This window comes from Buteo buteo, chromosome 13 (genome assembly GCF_964188355.1).
Source record: "Buteo buteo chromosome 13, bButBut1.hap1.1, whole genome shotgun sequence".
NCBI lineage: Eukaryota > Metazoa > Chordata > Aves > Accipitriformes > Accipitridae > Buteo > Buteo buteo.
The window spans coordinates 7,720,377-7,732,449 of NC_134183.1; the positions used below are offsets into that span (position 1 = coordinate 7,720,377).

The 12,073-nt window shown below is 57.6% G+C and overlaps 2 protein-coding genes across 3 annotated transcripts; both read right to left on the reverse strand.

Moving 5' to 3' along the window:
- Positions 1-956: 956 nt before the first annotated feature.
- LOC142038432 (uncharacterized) lies at positions 957-3,018 on the reverse strand. Its single transcript, XM_075043861.1, has 4 exons — positions 2,862-3,018; positions 2,109-2,444; positions 1,571-1,658; positions 957-1,363 (listed from the first exon to the last, which is right to left on the reverse strand). Exons 1-4 carry the CDS (start codon positions 2,941-2,943, stop codon positions 988-990), a joined length of 882 nt encoding a protein of 293 aa, XP_074899962.1. The 5' UTR covers positions 2,944-3,018; the 3' UTR covers positions 957-987.
- Positions 3,019-5,247: 2,229 nt separating this feature from the next.
- LOC142038433 (CMRF35-like molecule 5) lies at positions 5,248-8,916 on the reverse strand. Of its 2 annotated transcripts, none has more exons than XM_075043863.1 (7): positions 8,634-8,916; positions 7,605-7,934; positions 7,140-7,272; positions 6,518-6,627; positions 6,121-6,161; positions 5,909-6,013; positions 5,248-5,605 (listed from the first exon to the last, which is right to left on the reverse strand). In XM_075043863.1, exons 1-7 carry the CDS (start codon positions 8,674-8,676, stop codon positions 5,531-5,533), a joined length of 837 nt encoding a protein of 278 aa, XP_074899964.1. In that variant the 5' UTR covers positions 8,677-8,916; the 3' UTR covers positions 5,248-5,530. The 2 variants fall into 2 exon arrangements, with proteins under 2 accessions (XP_074899964.1, XP_074899963.1); XM_075043862.1 differs by having other exon boundaries at positions 6,121-6,164.
- Positions 8,917-12,073: the final 3,157 nt, after the last annotated feature.

Sequence of the window (12,073 nt, forward strand, 5' to 3'; positions counted from 1 at the left end):
TTTCCCTGCTCCCATGTGTTCACCCAGGCCCTTCAAACCCACCAAACAATAAACAAGGAGTTGGGACCCCAGTAGGTGGAAGCACAGCCCTGGCCCTTGTACTCCCAGTGGGCTCCCACCAGCAGAAGCAGGCAGCAGAGTGGCAGGGACACCGAGGTGCAGGGCACATGTCCGGGCTCTCCAGCTTGCTCTCTCCCCAGCAGCCAAACTGCTGCGTCTGCAGTGGAGGTTTTGCCATATGGGGCTGGAGTGAACTGCGAGTTCCTGGTTCATGCCTGCTCCTGGCACCTCAGGCATTTTGGTTCCTTAAACAGAGCTTCAGAGAAACAACTCTCCTCCAGAGCTTTCTGGGGGATGCCGGTGAAGCTGCTTGTGCCATGAAATGCGGGATATGGTGTAGCCCCGAGGAGGATGGATGTTGCTATGCTGCTCTCCCTGATGTGGCTGCTGATGCCAGCCATCCCACGGGACACAAGCACGTGTAAGGAGCAGGGTTTCTGCAGGGTTTCAGCTGTGTGCAAGTGCCTGCTTTTTGGAGATGCAGAACCTGGAGAATAATAGGAGCAATGAGAAAAGGAGCCCATGGTGCAGCTGGGTGTGATGTGAGCTTTGCTCTCGGGCTGAGGGTGGAAAGTTGCTGAAGTTGGGGAGACTGTGGAAGGGCACTGTTCCCTGGCTCTTGCTTAGCTGGAGATGGGAATTTGGTTGCACTGGGCAGGGCTGGCAGGGCTGAGGGCTCCTCTCCCTGCACCAAGGCTTATCTGGGCCATGGTGGAGCAGGCGCCTGTGTGGCCCCCCCGTCACCCCATGTCCTCCCCATCCATGCTGCAGCATGTCCCCACACATCAGCGTCAGCAGCCACCAGCACCCCGGGCAGTGCTGGCAGCCCAAGGAGGGAGCAGGCAGACACACAGACAGACAGACAGACAGGCACTTGCAAGATGCCCAGGCTTTATTGCAAAATTGTCTTCAGTTGGCAGCTCCAGCTCAGCAGGGACAGGCTGTCTGTGCCCCAAACCCTCCCCTCTCCAGCGCAGGGGCTGCCAGGTGGGACCGAAGATTCACAGGGAGAGAAGCACCCAAATCCGAGCACCTCCCGGCGGGGGGTGGCCGTGACGGGTGGCGCAGCCCTGGCAGGGCAGGGGGCAAGGGGGAAGGAGGGCATCCCTGCGGTTCCAAGGTGGTCGGGGCGGGTGGGCAGCCCGGTGCCCTGGTGCTGCCGGCTGCCTCAGAGAGCCGCAGGTTTTCCCGGTCACGGCTCCTGCGCCGGCTCCTCACCCAGGCAGCCCCGCATGCCAGGGCCAGCGCGACAAGCACCTTCACGCTGAGGAAGAGCAGCAGGTAGGTGATGCTGAGCTGGGACCTGTGTAGGAGAAAGGAGATGATGCTAGAGCAATAAGGATGGGGACTGGGGCACTTGCATGTCTGCCAGCTGCCCCGCTTGCCCCCGGGATGCTCCTTGGGGCTGCTGCAACTGGAGGGACCCAGGGCTGGGGGATGCAGGGGAAAAAGGTGTCTTAGGCCAGGGGATGCTGTTGGGGGCCCGCCCAGACCCTGAGCCCCGACTCACAGCACTGGAGGGTCCCCACAGCCCGTGGGGCACAGGCGGTTGGTGGTCAACGGGCTCACGTCGCTGCCCTCAGTTGTGGCTGAAGCAGCTGAGAGGAAAACACAGAGTCAGAACAAAGTAGGGACCCCCCCGCACCCTGTCCTGCCCCCTGCGCAGGGGGTCTCTCCCCCAAAACTTTGGCCACAGATGTGGAGGTGGGGGTCTCCAGGCAATGCACTGGGAACTGAGGAGGAGGAGGAAGAAAAAGGGGGGTTTTATTGGGAGGAACTGGGACCCCCAAGGGACGGGCTTGTGGAAGCAGAGATGCTGAACGGGAGTGAGGGAGATGCTCTGCTCTGCACAAAGCTCCATACAGCCTCCGTCCCTTGTCCAAATTTGCACTGGGGCCATCTCCAGTGGGTCTCAGTGCCTGCAAGGAGCTTGTTCCCGCTTTGACAACCCTGGTGTTCCCCTGGCTGGGGTGGCCCTGTCCCCAGCGCTCTGACCCAAGTGACAGGCTCCATTGCACACCCTTGCTTTGCTCCCAGCCTGGCTTTACCTGTGGAGACCATCACTTTGGTGATGCGCCGCAGGCTGAACTCCCGGCTCTTCATCACCCTGCAGAAGTACCAGCCGGCATCCTCCGGCTTGACACTGCCCAGTGTCATCGTGAATGAGCATGCCGAGTAGTTGTCCCTGATGGACACCCTGCCCTGCGTCACCGTCACCTCTGAGCTGTTGGTTTGGGCAATGTAGGTGAAGCAAAATGAGAGGCAGGCCCGCCGGCACCAGTGCTTGGAGTAGAGCTTGTAGCCCAGTTTGTAGCTGCAGGACACTGTCAGCGAGCCACCCTGCTCAGCCGTCATCTGCGCAAGGCCCATCACCACCCAGCTGCCTGTGGGGGACAGGGAGAGGTTCTGCAATCACGTACCAGCATTGCCTAGGGGAACCAGGAGGGATCTGAGCCCGGGATGCTCGGGAGCAGCCTGTCCCAAGGGAGGCTCCCCCCACTGCGCTGGGGAGCAGTGCTGAGGTGAGATGTCCCCAGTCATTAAAAAAAGAGCCTCTGTCAAGCGTGTGTGTTATTAAATGAGCAAAAAGCCATATTACCAGGGTTCATATGATAACAATACAAGCATATGTTGGAGATCACCCACTGTAGCTGTCTGCTAACCACAAGAAAAGGTCAGTATCAGCTGGGCTCTTGCCATGACCATGGTGGGCTTCCTGGGCTGGCTCGGTCCCAGCCTCTCCGCAGCTCTGCCAGAGCCTGTGGGGTGGGAACCGCCTGACCTGTGCTCCTGGGTCTTACCTGGGAAAAGGGTCCAAACCAGGAAAATCCTCATTTTCCAGCTTCTCGCTCCTGATGCGGAATTTTCCCCGTGGTTATTCATGAAGCACTCTGTGGGATGGAGCCAGGTTCACACGCACCTGGGCATCCCAGGAGTTTCCCAAACCTTTCTCTTGTTGCTTCCCTGGGCAGTGCTTACACACAGACTCTGGATGTCTTTTTTAAAGGCGGTTGCTTCCTCCCCTTTGCCAGGGACCGTGACTCACGCTGGGGGTGTCTCATGAGAAAGACGCTCTGCTGTTGCTCTGAACCCGCTGCTGCTTCCCAGCAAGATGCCAAAATGCAGCGGGTTCCTCTGCTGTGATGCCTGTTCCAGCAGGGAACACAGCCCCTCAAGGCCCGAAGGGCTTCAGGGGGCTTTGCAGGGGAGCCGGGCCAGACCTGGGGTCTGGGGACCGGGGTAGGGTGAATGCAGATCAGCCCCTGCGGATGGATGGTTGGGACCACTGGGATGATCTCCTGGTTGTGTTGGACTGGGATAATGGACTGGCATAATGGACAGCCATCCCCACTGCACTGCTGCTCCCCGGCTCCCGAGCTGGCTGCCAGTGCGAGCTGGGCTGCTTTTGTTTGTCTTCGCAAGCAGAAGTATCTCATTTCCCCCCCAAAACGCCTTTTCTGGCACAACCGTGGGTTTTGAGTGACAACACTGTTTTTCTCCTGAAATTAAATGTTTCCACAGGAAGTTTCAGAAACCCAAACACAAAAAGCAAAGCCACTTTCCAGGCAACTGCTTTGCTGACCACTCTCTTCCTCAATCCTTCTTGGAAAGAGCAGAAAATACCAACTGCCGACGCTGCCGAAGGGCAGCTCTTTCCCCCCATGCCCTGCCCTCCCTGTACCCCCTGCCACAGCAAGAGGAAGCTCCGAGTTTTCCTTCTGATCATCAAGTAACCCCTTTCATTCCCAGTTCAGTGAACCGGCTGATGGGCTGTGAGACGAATCGCTGCGAATAGCAGCAAGATCTAAACTCAGGAAGTGGCTGGCGATTGCAAACCTGCTTTCTGTTGAAAAGCCTTCCTGGTAAGGGTGAGCAGCCAGGGCTTCAGCCACCTCCCCAGCCGCTCTCATCTTCCTTGCTTTGAGTGTCGGTTCCCATTGCCCCCTCCTAACACAGCCCCAGCAGTACCGGGGTGCCCTGGGGACCCCCAAAGGGGATGGTGGCAACAGAGCAGCTCTGTGGGTGCACCAGATTGTCCCCTCTCCCCTCCAGACCAAGCCCCTGCAGAGGAATTACTTTGTTGGATTTGTCTGAACCCGAAGCAATATGTTTGCTGTTGAGCTGGGAAAACATCCCGCTTCTCAGCCTGTGCAGGAATCAGGGATGTGGTTTCTTGCCAGCAGAGAGGAGTGGGTCAGTCTGCCAAAGCAACACAGGGGCAAGGGGGTCTCTGGGTCTCACAGGCCAGGGCATGGTGCCAGCTTGGCCTTGGGCTCCAGCATCATGGCCAGAGGCTGTCACACTGCCAAAACGCCACGGTGATGGGACAGCAGCGGCCACCTCCTGCAATGCTGATCCAGCCAGTGGCTCCCCCCATGATCCCGCTCCCCATTTGGCACTGGATCTTCTTGCAGATGATGAGGCGTGGGTTGTTCCAGGCAGCTCCTGTGGCCCATGGCAGGGCAGGGATGGAGCCAAACTTTCCCCAGTTTAAGCTCCAGCTTGGCCGCCCGCTGCCCAGGCTGCCACTGCAGGGCTGTCCGCAGGTCCCTCCTGCAGCATCTCCCCACTTCTTTTTCTTTCTGTCCTCATGGTTTTCCTTCCTCTTTCTAAAACTGCTGTGTATGTTTCCATTTCGCAGCAGGGTGATTATATTTGGGTAGATGACGAGACCTACCCAAACAGGGGCTTTTCCTTCCGCAGCTCCTCCACCCAGGGTACGCAGCTGAAATCCTGATGTCTACACAGGAGGCTGGGCTGGGGGAGCAGAATGGGACCCCCTGCAGCCAGGCTCCCCCAGGACCTTCCCTCCATCCCACCCTGCCCTTCGGCCCCTTTGCTCTGTGCAGAGACATGGAGGGAAGGGAACAAGGTGCCAGGTAGAAATAAAGAAGCAGAAGTTTGAGGGTTGTGTGGGAACAGGGATGACTGCATTTGCGGCAGCACCACCTCCTTCCTGGCCACCTAGGAGTCACCAGGGCCGGGAAGGGATGGAGGTCACGTCTCTGACCAGACACTGACCTTCCCTTCCTCCCCATGTGCTCCTTATTGCTAAGCACAAGAACCGAGGAGGATGAGAAGGGGCTGCCAGCATCCCCTGGTCCCCCATAGCCTGGACCGGGGATGTTGGGCTTTTAACCCCTGATTGAAGGATATTTTAAACACATCCCAAATCTTCTGATCTCCTCTCATTTAATAACCTCATGGTAGGGTGGGGATAAACAATGCTGCTGGCCCGGTGGTGTGCACGTCACCCTGCGGGACCCCGTGGCACACTGGGGTCCTCAGTCTCGTGCAGTACGGAGGGGACAGGGGTTGCTTCTGCGGGATACAGGGAATCTCAATGGGAGAGGCAGAGAGAACTCGGGCAGCAGTGGGGAAACACAACCTGGATGGTGGGAGAGCTGCAGAGAATGCGCGTTCTCGGACACGGGGCTTTCTGGCAGCGAGGGGCCAAGCGCGGAGCCACTCAGCGCATGTTCATGTAGATCGGCTGCAGTTCTGGAGCTCTGGAAACTGAAACTTTGTCTCCTTTTTCAAAGTCCTGAAATGGTGGAGAAATGCAAAGATTTAGGGCACTTTGCAGGTCTGCCTATGCTAGAGTACTAAAAGCTCGAGTCTACATAATGCCTGTTCCTGCTGGGTTTGTGAGCTGCTGCCTGGGACAGGCTGTTAAAGGGAAGGGAAAGGCTGGTGTGGGGAAAGGAGTGTGACCCCAAAGCAGGGCAGCTCCTCCTCGCTGCACCCCAAAGCAAGGTGCAGGTCCTCCTTGCCACAGGGCTGGGGACAAGGAACAACCATGGGGTAACTTGCTGTGCACCCCTGGAGCTGCCCCAGCCCCTTTTACCTGCCACTTGGCCGGGCTGTTCTCATAGTCATCCTCGGGCGAGCTGAGTTCCGTGTTTATGTAGATGTTATTGGAAGCGTCTGCTCGCTCCCAGCTTGCAGTGACCTGGAGGGCATGAGGTGTGTTGAGGACAAGGGGGACTCCAGGCAGTGGCTCCTTCATGGTGGAGCCATCGCAAGACCCCTGTCCCACCACCCTCCCACCCACGGTACCTGGAGGTCCTCCTTGGACCTCTTCCACTCCATGGCCTGGGCTGCTGGGGGAAGAGCAAGAGAAATGGCTCAGACAAACACGGAGCTCCCTTTGCTGAAGGAGAGCATTTTGGGGGTTCCTGAGCCCTTCCCCATGAGTGTCACATCAGCTCCTGTGTAACCTCAGGTCTGGCCTGACTTTGCCAAGAGTACCCTGGACTGTGGGGCTCAGCGGGTTGGGGTCCTGGGGAGGGCTCCAGCCCCTTTGACTCCAAGTCCTGCTCACCCCTGGGACAGGAGTGGGAGGGCAGTGTGTGGTGCGCTGGGGTGGGGGGACAGGTTCTAGGGAGCAGTGTGGGGACCCCCGCAGCCACCCTACAGAGGAGAACCACAGCTTGGGCCCCCAGATCACTTGTACCTCCACTCCTCTCTAGCGATGCTCTTCTCATCCTGCAGCAGATGATGGTGCCCAAAACCAGCACCAGCGCAGCACAGGATGTCAGGACCAGGACAAGCAGGTTTGGGGTGCTAGGAGGGAAGAAAAGGCTGTTACTGCCCTTCTGCACTGCCGCCTCCACGGCCCTGTGGCCTGGGGAGGGCTTTCGTGCTTGTATTTGGCATGACCCCAGGGGCTATGAGACTCCGTGGGCTGGCAAGGATGTTCCAAGGATTTCTCCCAAGTTTCCTGGCCAGGGATCCATGCATGGGTACACGCAATGTCTGGCCAACTTGGCATGACTGAGTTGCAGAGATTCATCCCCCACCTCCATGGACAAGTGCCCAGATGCAGCACACACCTGCCTGAGGTGTCAGGGTGCCCCGCAGCCCTGCAGGAGCTGGGCAAAGGCTCTGGGAGCCCCAACCAGTGCAGCCCTACAGCATGCAGGGGTACGGCAGCCTCCTTAGCATCACATTTTGCTTCCTCCAGAGATGTCCTGCTGGCCCGAAAGCCCTGTGACAGGCTGGATGCTGCATCCTCGGGCTGCCTGGTCCTTGGGCTAGGAACAGTCCCTCTCCTCCTCGGTAGCCCTGGCACTCACCCAGCCTGCAGGCTTCTGACTTTTGGCGTGGATGTGGTGTTTTCCACCTCCGGGAGAGTCCATGGGAAGGTGGGAGCAGATGTGGCCTCTTCCCCCTGTGTCGTGTGGAAGTCATAGTGTGTTGTCTTGGGCACTGTGGTATAAAGAAATGGGAAGCAAAGCACCGTGGCGCATGTTACCTGGTCCTGGGCTGTAGCTGAGGTTGGTGACTGGGGGGTTCAGGGTCTCAGAGGCTGGTGGTGGGGACATGATGGGGGTGGCTGGGAAACACCAAGCATAGCCCCAGGGGGGCTGCTTGCACCATGGGAGCGAGGTGGAGGATGCTGGGTGATGACTGAAGGAAACTGGGAGGGGGAGGGCTTCCATCCCTGGCTCTCCCCGTCCTCCCTCCTAAGCCTCCCCTCTCTCCATTCCCTCTGCCCTTCCAGCCTCCATCAAAGCAGAACGGCCACACCAGGTGCTTACCTGGGAGAACAGACACCACGACGGGGAACATGGGGTCGTACCAGGCTACCTGGATCCCACACCAGTACTGATCCCCGTCCTCCATGCTCAGGTTCGCCATGGTCACCACGAACACGTGCCGAGTGGGGTCATCTTGCAGCGACACCCTGTCCCCGCTTGCCTTATCCCCGGGGGCTGTAGTCTGAACGAGGATGGAGCAGGAAAACCAGCTGCTGCCCCTGCACCAGTACTTATTAGCATCCACCAGATTCGGCTCGTACTCGCAGGGTACCTCCACGGAGCCCCCAGGGAAGCCGCTCACCTCTGCAGGGCCCTTCAGAGCCCAGCATCCTGCAGGGAAAGAGGCCATGCCAGCCTGCAGGCAAGCACAAGCCCACGCACAAGCCTCCTGCCTGTGCCCAGTCCCCCGGCCACAGGAGCTGCTTCGTGCTACCCCTGGAAAACCTGTCCTGCAGCCGGGGGGGCTGCAGCCCCTGGGTCTGGGTTTGAGGTGGGGGGAGGCTATGTGGGGCCAGGGGCTGAGGAGGGAGGGAGGGCATGGGGGGAACCGCTTGGTCTCTCTTTGCCTCCCTGTGAAAGCCCAGTGCCTGGAAAGCCACTTCTGCTTCTGCCAGTGGGCTCTCTGAGAAAAGCTGCCCCTCTGGGACGCTGCTGCCCACCCCAAAGTGTTTCGGTTTCTGTTAAAGCCATCTCTGACAGCAAGCACAAGGTAGGAAGCCCACCCTGCCAGCCCTGCCTGCCCTGCTCGCCCTGCCTGCTGCTCTCATGGCACAGGGGGGGCATAGGATTTGCAGGCTCCCTGCAGCCTCCCGCGGGGTGTTTTTAGGGCTCCGTGAGTTGGAATAGGTTGCCAAGCTCTACGTGGGATTGAAATAATTAATCAGTTCTTGGCAGAGGGGAAAGTAGGGAAGAAATATATCCATGAGGCATTTCCGTCACTACAGACTGAGGATGTGGATTTTGGAAGGCCAGCACAGCCTCAGTGAGCCCTCACCCACTCCCGTCAACACGAGAAGGTCCCGCTCTCACCTGGGAGGAGAATCCAGGTCCAGACCAGGAGATTTTCCCGCATCCCACTCACTGGGTGGTTGCAGGCTCAGCCCTCGGTCCCCAGAGCTACATGTCCCCAGCAGCGGCCATGCCGGGCTCCAGCCCTTCACCACCGCCGTGCCGCTCCTTGGCTTCCTGCCCCAGCTTCACTTCCCCCAGGGCGTGGGTGCCGCCTCGCTTCTCTAGCTCCGGGAAGCATGTAGGGCTGTTCCTCTGGGCCAGGGAGACCCACACCAACTGCTTCTTTCCAAACTCACTCAGCCTGAGTAGTAACTTTGCCCTTGCCAGCAGCTCTGGCGGCCAGGAAGCCGAGGAGGGGGTCGGAAGTAGGGGGACGGCTTAGGCAAAGACCTCGTGAGGCTAAACTCAGCCTTCACTTTCTGTTTAAGAGTTTCAGGGTTAATGAAAAATTAAGTTCAGCTTTTCAAAGGGGAAAAGCTGATGTCGAAGAGGAGAAATACACTGAGGATGGCCAAATCACTATGGGCCAGCGGCCCGTGCTCTGCTCCCACCGGTACCCATGTGCTGGGCTGCTCTGGGCTGCGTGCATGAGGAGCAGCAGCTGGAAGAGCTGGGGTTTAGTTTCCAACTGCCTTGTGCTGCCCAGAACCAGCCCTGGTGTGACCAGGAGCACTGGTGCCAGGGTGGGAGAGCCACCCCCCAGCAAGGTGTCACACACCGGCTCTCCCAGTGGTGGTGTACGGCTGACGGTACACAAGAGCTGCTGACATACAGCACACTGACCTGTGGGATACGGCAGAGGACCGAGCTCTTCGACATACAAATAAGAAGGTGTCAGCCCATCTGGGAACCCGTCAGGCAGGAGAGGCAGACACCAAGTTACCCTGCAAGTGTTTTTGCATGCAGACTGGAGAGACGCAAGGAGATGTGCAGGCATCCCTGCCGCTGCTCGGCAAAGCGCAGTGAGCCCTTCCCACCGTTCCCTCGAGGAAGGAGGAGGACTGGGAGAAGCTGCTCAGAGGTGGAGGCTCCAGCTGGAACATGCGCGGGGAAGGCACCTACAAAGGCATTTGCTGGCTGGGGATTTTGAGGGCAGCTCGGTTATCCAAAAGCAGCCAGAAGCACTTGTCAAAAAGCCACTTTGGTAGAGAGGTTGGGGGAATTTTCCAGCCACATCCGCACTATTGCTGTCAGATAAGAGGTATCATTTCCCTTTCTCTGTTTCAGGTTTGGTTTCTGGGCAGGAGGAGCTGGGACCCCCGGCACAGACTGGGGGCAATTCCTCCTCATTGTCACAGTCCTCAGGACCATGTTACCCTCCAGAGAGCTCCTGACTCCAGTGCAGTGGCTGAAGACAGGGCTCCTGCCTGCCCCTCAGGACACTGCAGGGCTTTACAGCCACCCAGCACTGACGCTACAACTCCCACATGGGGTTTTACCCTGATATTTCTCCTTTCAGCGGTTGGACAAAGGGGCCATGGCTGCAGCAGGGATGCTGGCTGAGGGGTATTGATGAAGGTTTTGCAAAGGGGATGGCTCTGCCTCAGCACCTCAGCCCCAAAACACCTCAGCAGCCTGTGAACATGCTGCTGGAGAGGAAGAGCAAGACAGGAGCAGGCAGGAGCGAAGAGCCCCAGAGCACCGACTCAAGAGGTTCCGTCATGTGAAGGGCTGCGATATTTATCCCAATTAAAGTGAGTGTCAGGTTGAAAGTGATGAAACCAGAAAGGGAGTGAAGCAATTTAGACAGAAAACAATGCAGCAGAGCGTGGTGTGGAGCCATGCTGCCCTGATCCCTTGCAGAAATGGAGAACCCCTCGTGCAGACCCCCCACCCCTGACACCCTCCAGCTGGGGCACAGGCATGGGTGCTGGGGTGCTGCAGACACCCTGGGGAGGAATGAATAAATGCAGCCACCTGCAGAGGAGGCTGCAATGAAGAGCAGGGGAAGGCACTGGGCTCTGCACCAGCATCTCTGTGGGGCAGCTGTGGCTGGGAAGATGCTGTCCTCCCCACCACTGGCAGGGCAAGGGGGTCCTGATGGGGACAACTGGGTCCTGCCCTGCTTTTCAGCCGAGACCCTCTCTCTTTAGGCAGCAAGCGGCTCAGGAAACACAAGGCAAGGCTATTCTGTATGAGTGAGAGGAAGCGTTGCTGAAACACTTCTCAGGAAACCCAGTGATGCATCCTGACAGAAACAAATCCGTTTGTCTTTTCATCTCAGCCACACTTGGGGCTGAAGCGAGCACTCGTGTGAGGCTCGGTAGCTGTGTCAGTGAGCAAAGTGGCCCCGGCAGTGGCAGAGCGATCGCTGGTGATGGGAACACGGCAGTGGGAGATGAGCTGATACCTGCGCTCCTGCAGCCCCTGCCCGGTGCCTGCCTGTGGGCAGCATTCCCAGCCCCTGCCCAGCAGTGATGGGACATGGAGCGACACGATCAGACGCTGCTTTTTCCCCGACTCTGGCGAGATTCTGGGTCGGGGTTTAGTCTCTGGCAGTGGCCTTAAAAAAAAGGCTCAGAGCCCTCCTGGGACAGGCAGTAATTGAATCAATCGGTGTGTGCACCCACTTCGTGCATGGTCCTGCACCAACAGATCTGCACTGGCTCCCATCCCACTTTACTGTCCACCACCACAGCTGAGCCTTTCCAGAGTCCTCCTCTGCTCTGGGCTTCAGTGACATTTCCAACCCCTGATTCTGTTATTTAATCTAGGACCTTTGAAAAAGAATCTGGGTGTTTCAGACTGTGCTTTCACAGGCAGCTTTGGCAATTTTGGTGAAATTGTCCTTAGGAGATAAGGCTGAGTAATTGCTAATGCAGCTCCTTTAGTGCTGGCTGATTGAGCTCGCACTGTCTGATCTCTCCTTTCCGCTGCCATCTCAGATAACCAAGATAAACCCAGATCATTTCCAGATCTCCTGACTTAGCAAAGCTAGTAAAAGAGAGAAATACTTGCAGACTTCATGGTGGTGGAGGGTTTACTCCGGGCTGTGCCTTAGGTTGGACGACTCAGACAGAAAGGGCTAAAGAGCAGGGGTTAGTTATTGCAATGAAATGAAGAAAGCAAAATTCAACAGATTCAGAGGATCACATTCTGCCTCCTCCCTAGTTCATGGGGAGGGAGTGACTTTGGCAGGGCTCAGATCTCCTCCCAAAAGTATTGTACAGGCAGTCCAGGGAGATACTACAGTGGGTTAATGGAGAACAAGCAGGAGAGAGGGAGGAGTACAGTAAAGCAGAAACTCCAGAGGTGTTATAGCTGTACTTCTCAAGGCAAATAGACAAGTAATTAAGCTATCAGAGATACAGTCTACCAGCAAAGGAGACCAAACAATGGAGCTAAATTGCAGGTTCATTTGAAATCACTCCTGTGTTTGTGGGTCATTTCCTCTGATTTCATTGCTCTGCACTGATTTCTGCTGGTCAGCATTTGCTTATGGCTATAAACTGCTTGCT

Coding starts and splice junctions, on each gene's coding strand:
- LOC142038433 (XM_075043862.1), bottom strand. CDS start 8,676: ATGCGGGAAAATCTCCTGGTCTGGACCTGGATTCTCCTCCCAG. Junction 7,273..7,604: donor CGTGGTGTCTGTTCTCCCAG/GTAAGCACCTGG, acceptor TTTATACCACAG/TGCCCAAGACAACACACTAT. Junction 6,014..6,120: donor GGTCCAAGGAGGACCTCCAG/GTACCGTGGGTG, acceptor CATGCCCTCCAG/GTCACTGCAAGCTGGGAGCG.
- LOC142038432 (XM_075043861.1), bottom strand. CDS start 2,943: ATGAATAACCACGGGGAAAATTCCGCATCAGGAGCGAGAAGCTGGAAA. Junction 2,445..2,861: donor GGTTTGGACCCTTTTCCCAG/GTAAGACCCAGG, acceptor TGTCCCCCACAG/GCAGCTGGGTGGTGATGGGC. Junction 1,364..1,570: donor TGTGGGGACCCTCCAGTGCT/GTGAGTCGGGGC, acceptor TCTCCTACACAG/GTCCCAGCTCAGCATCACCT.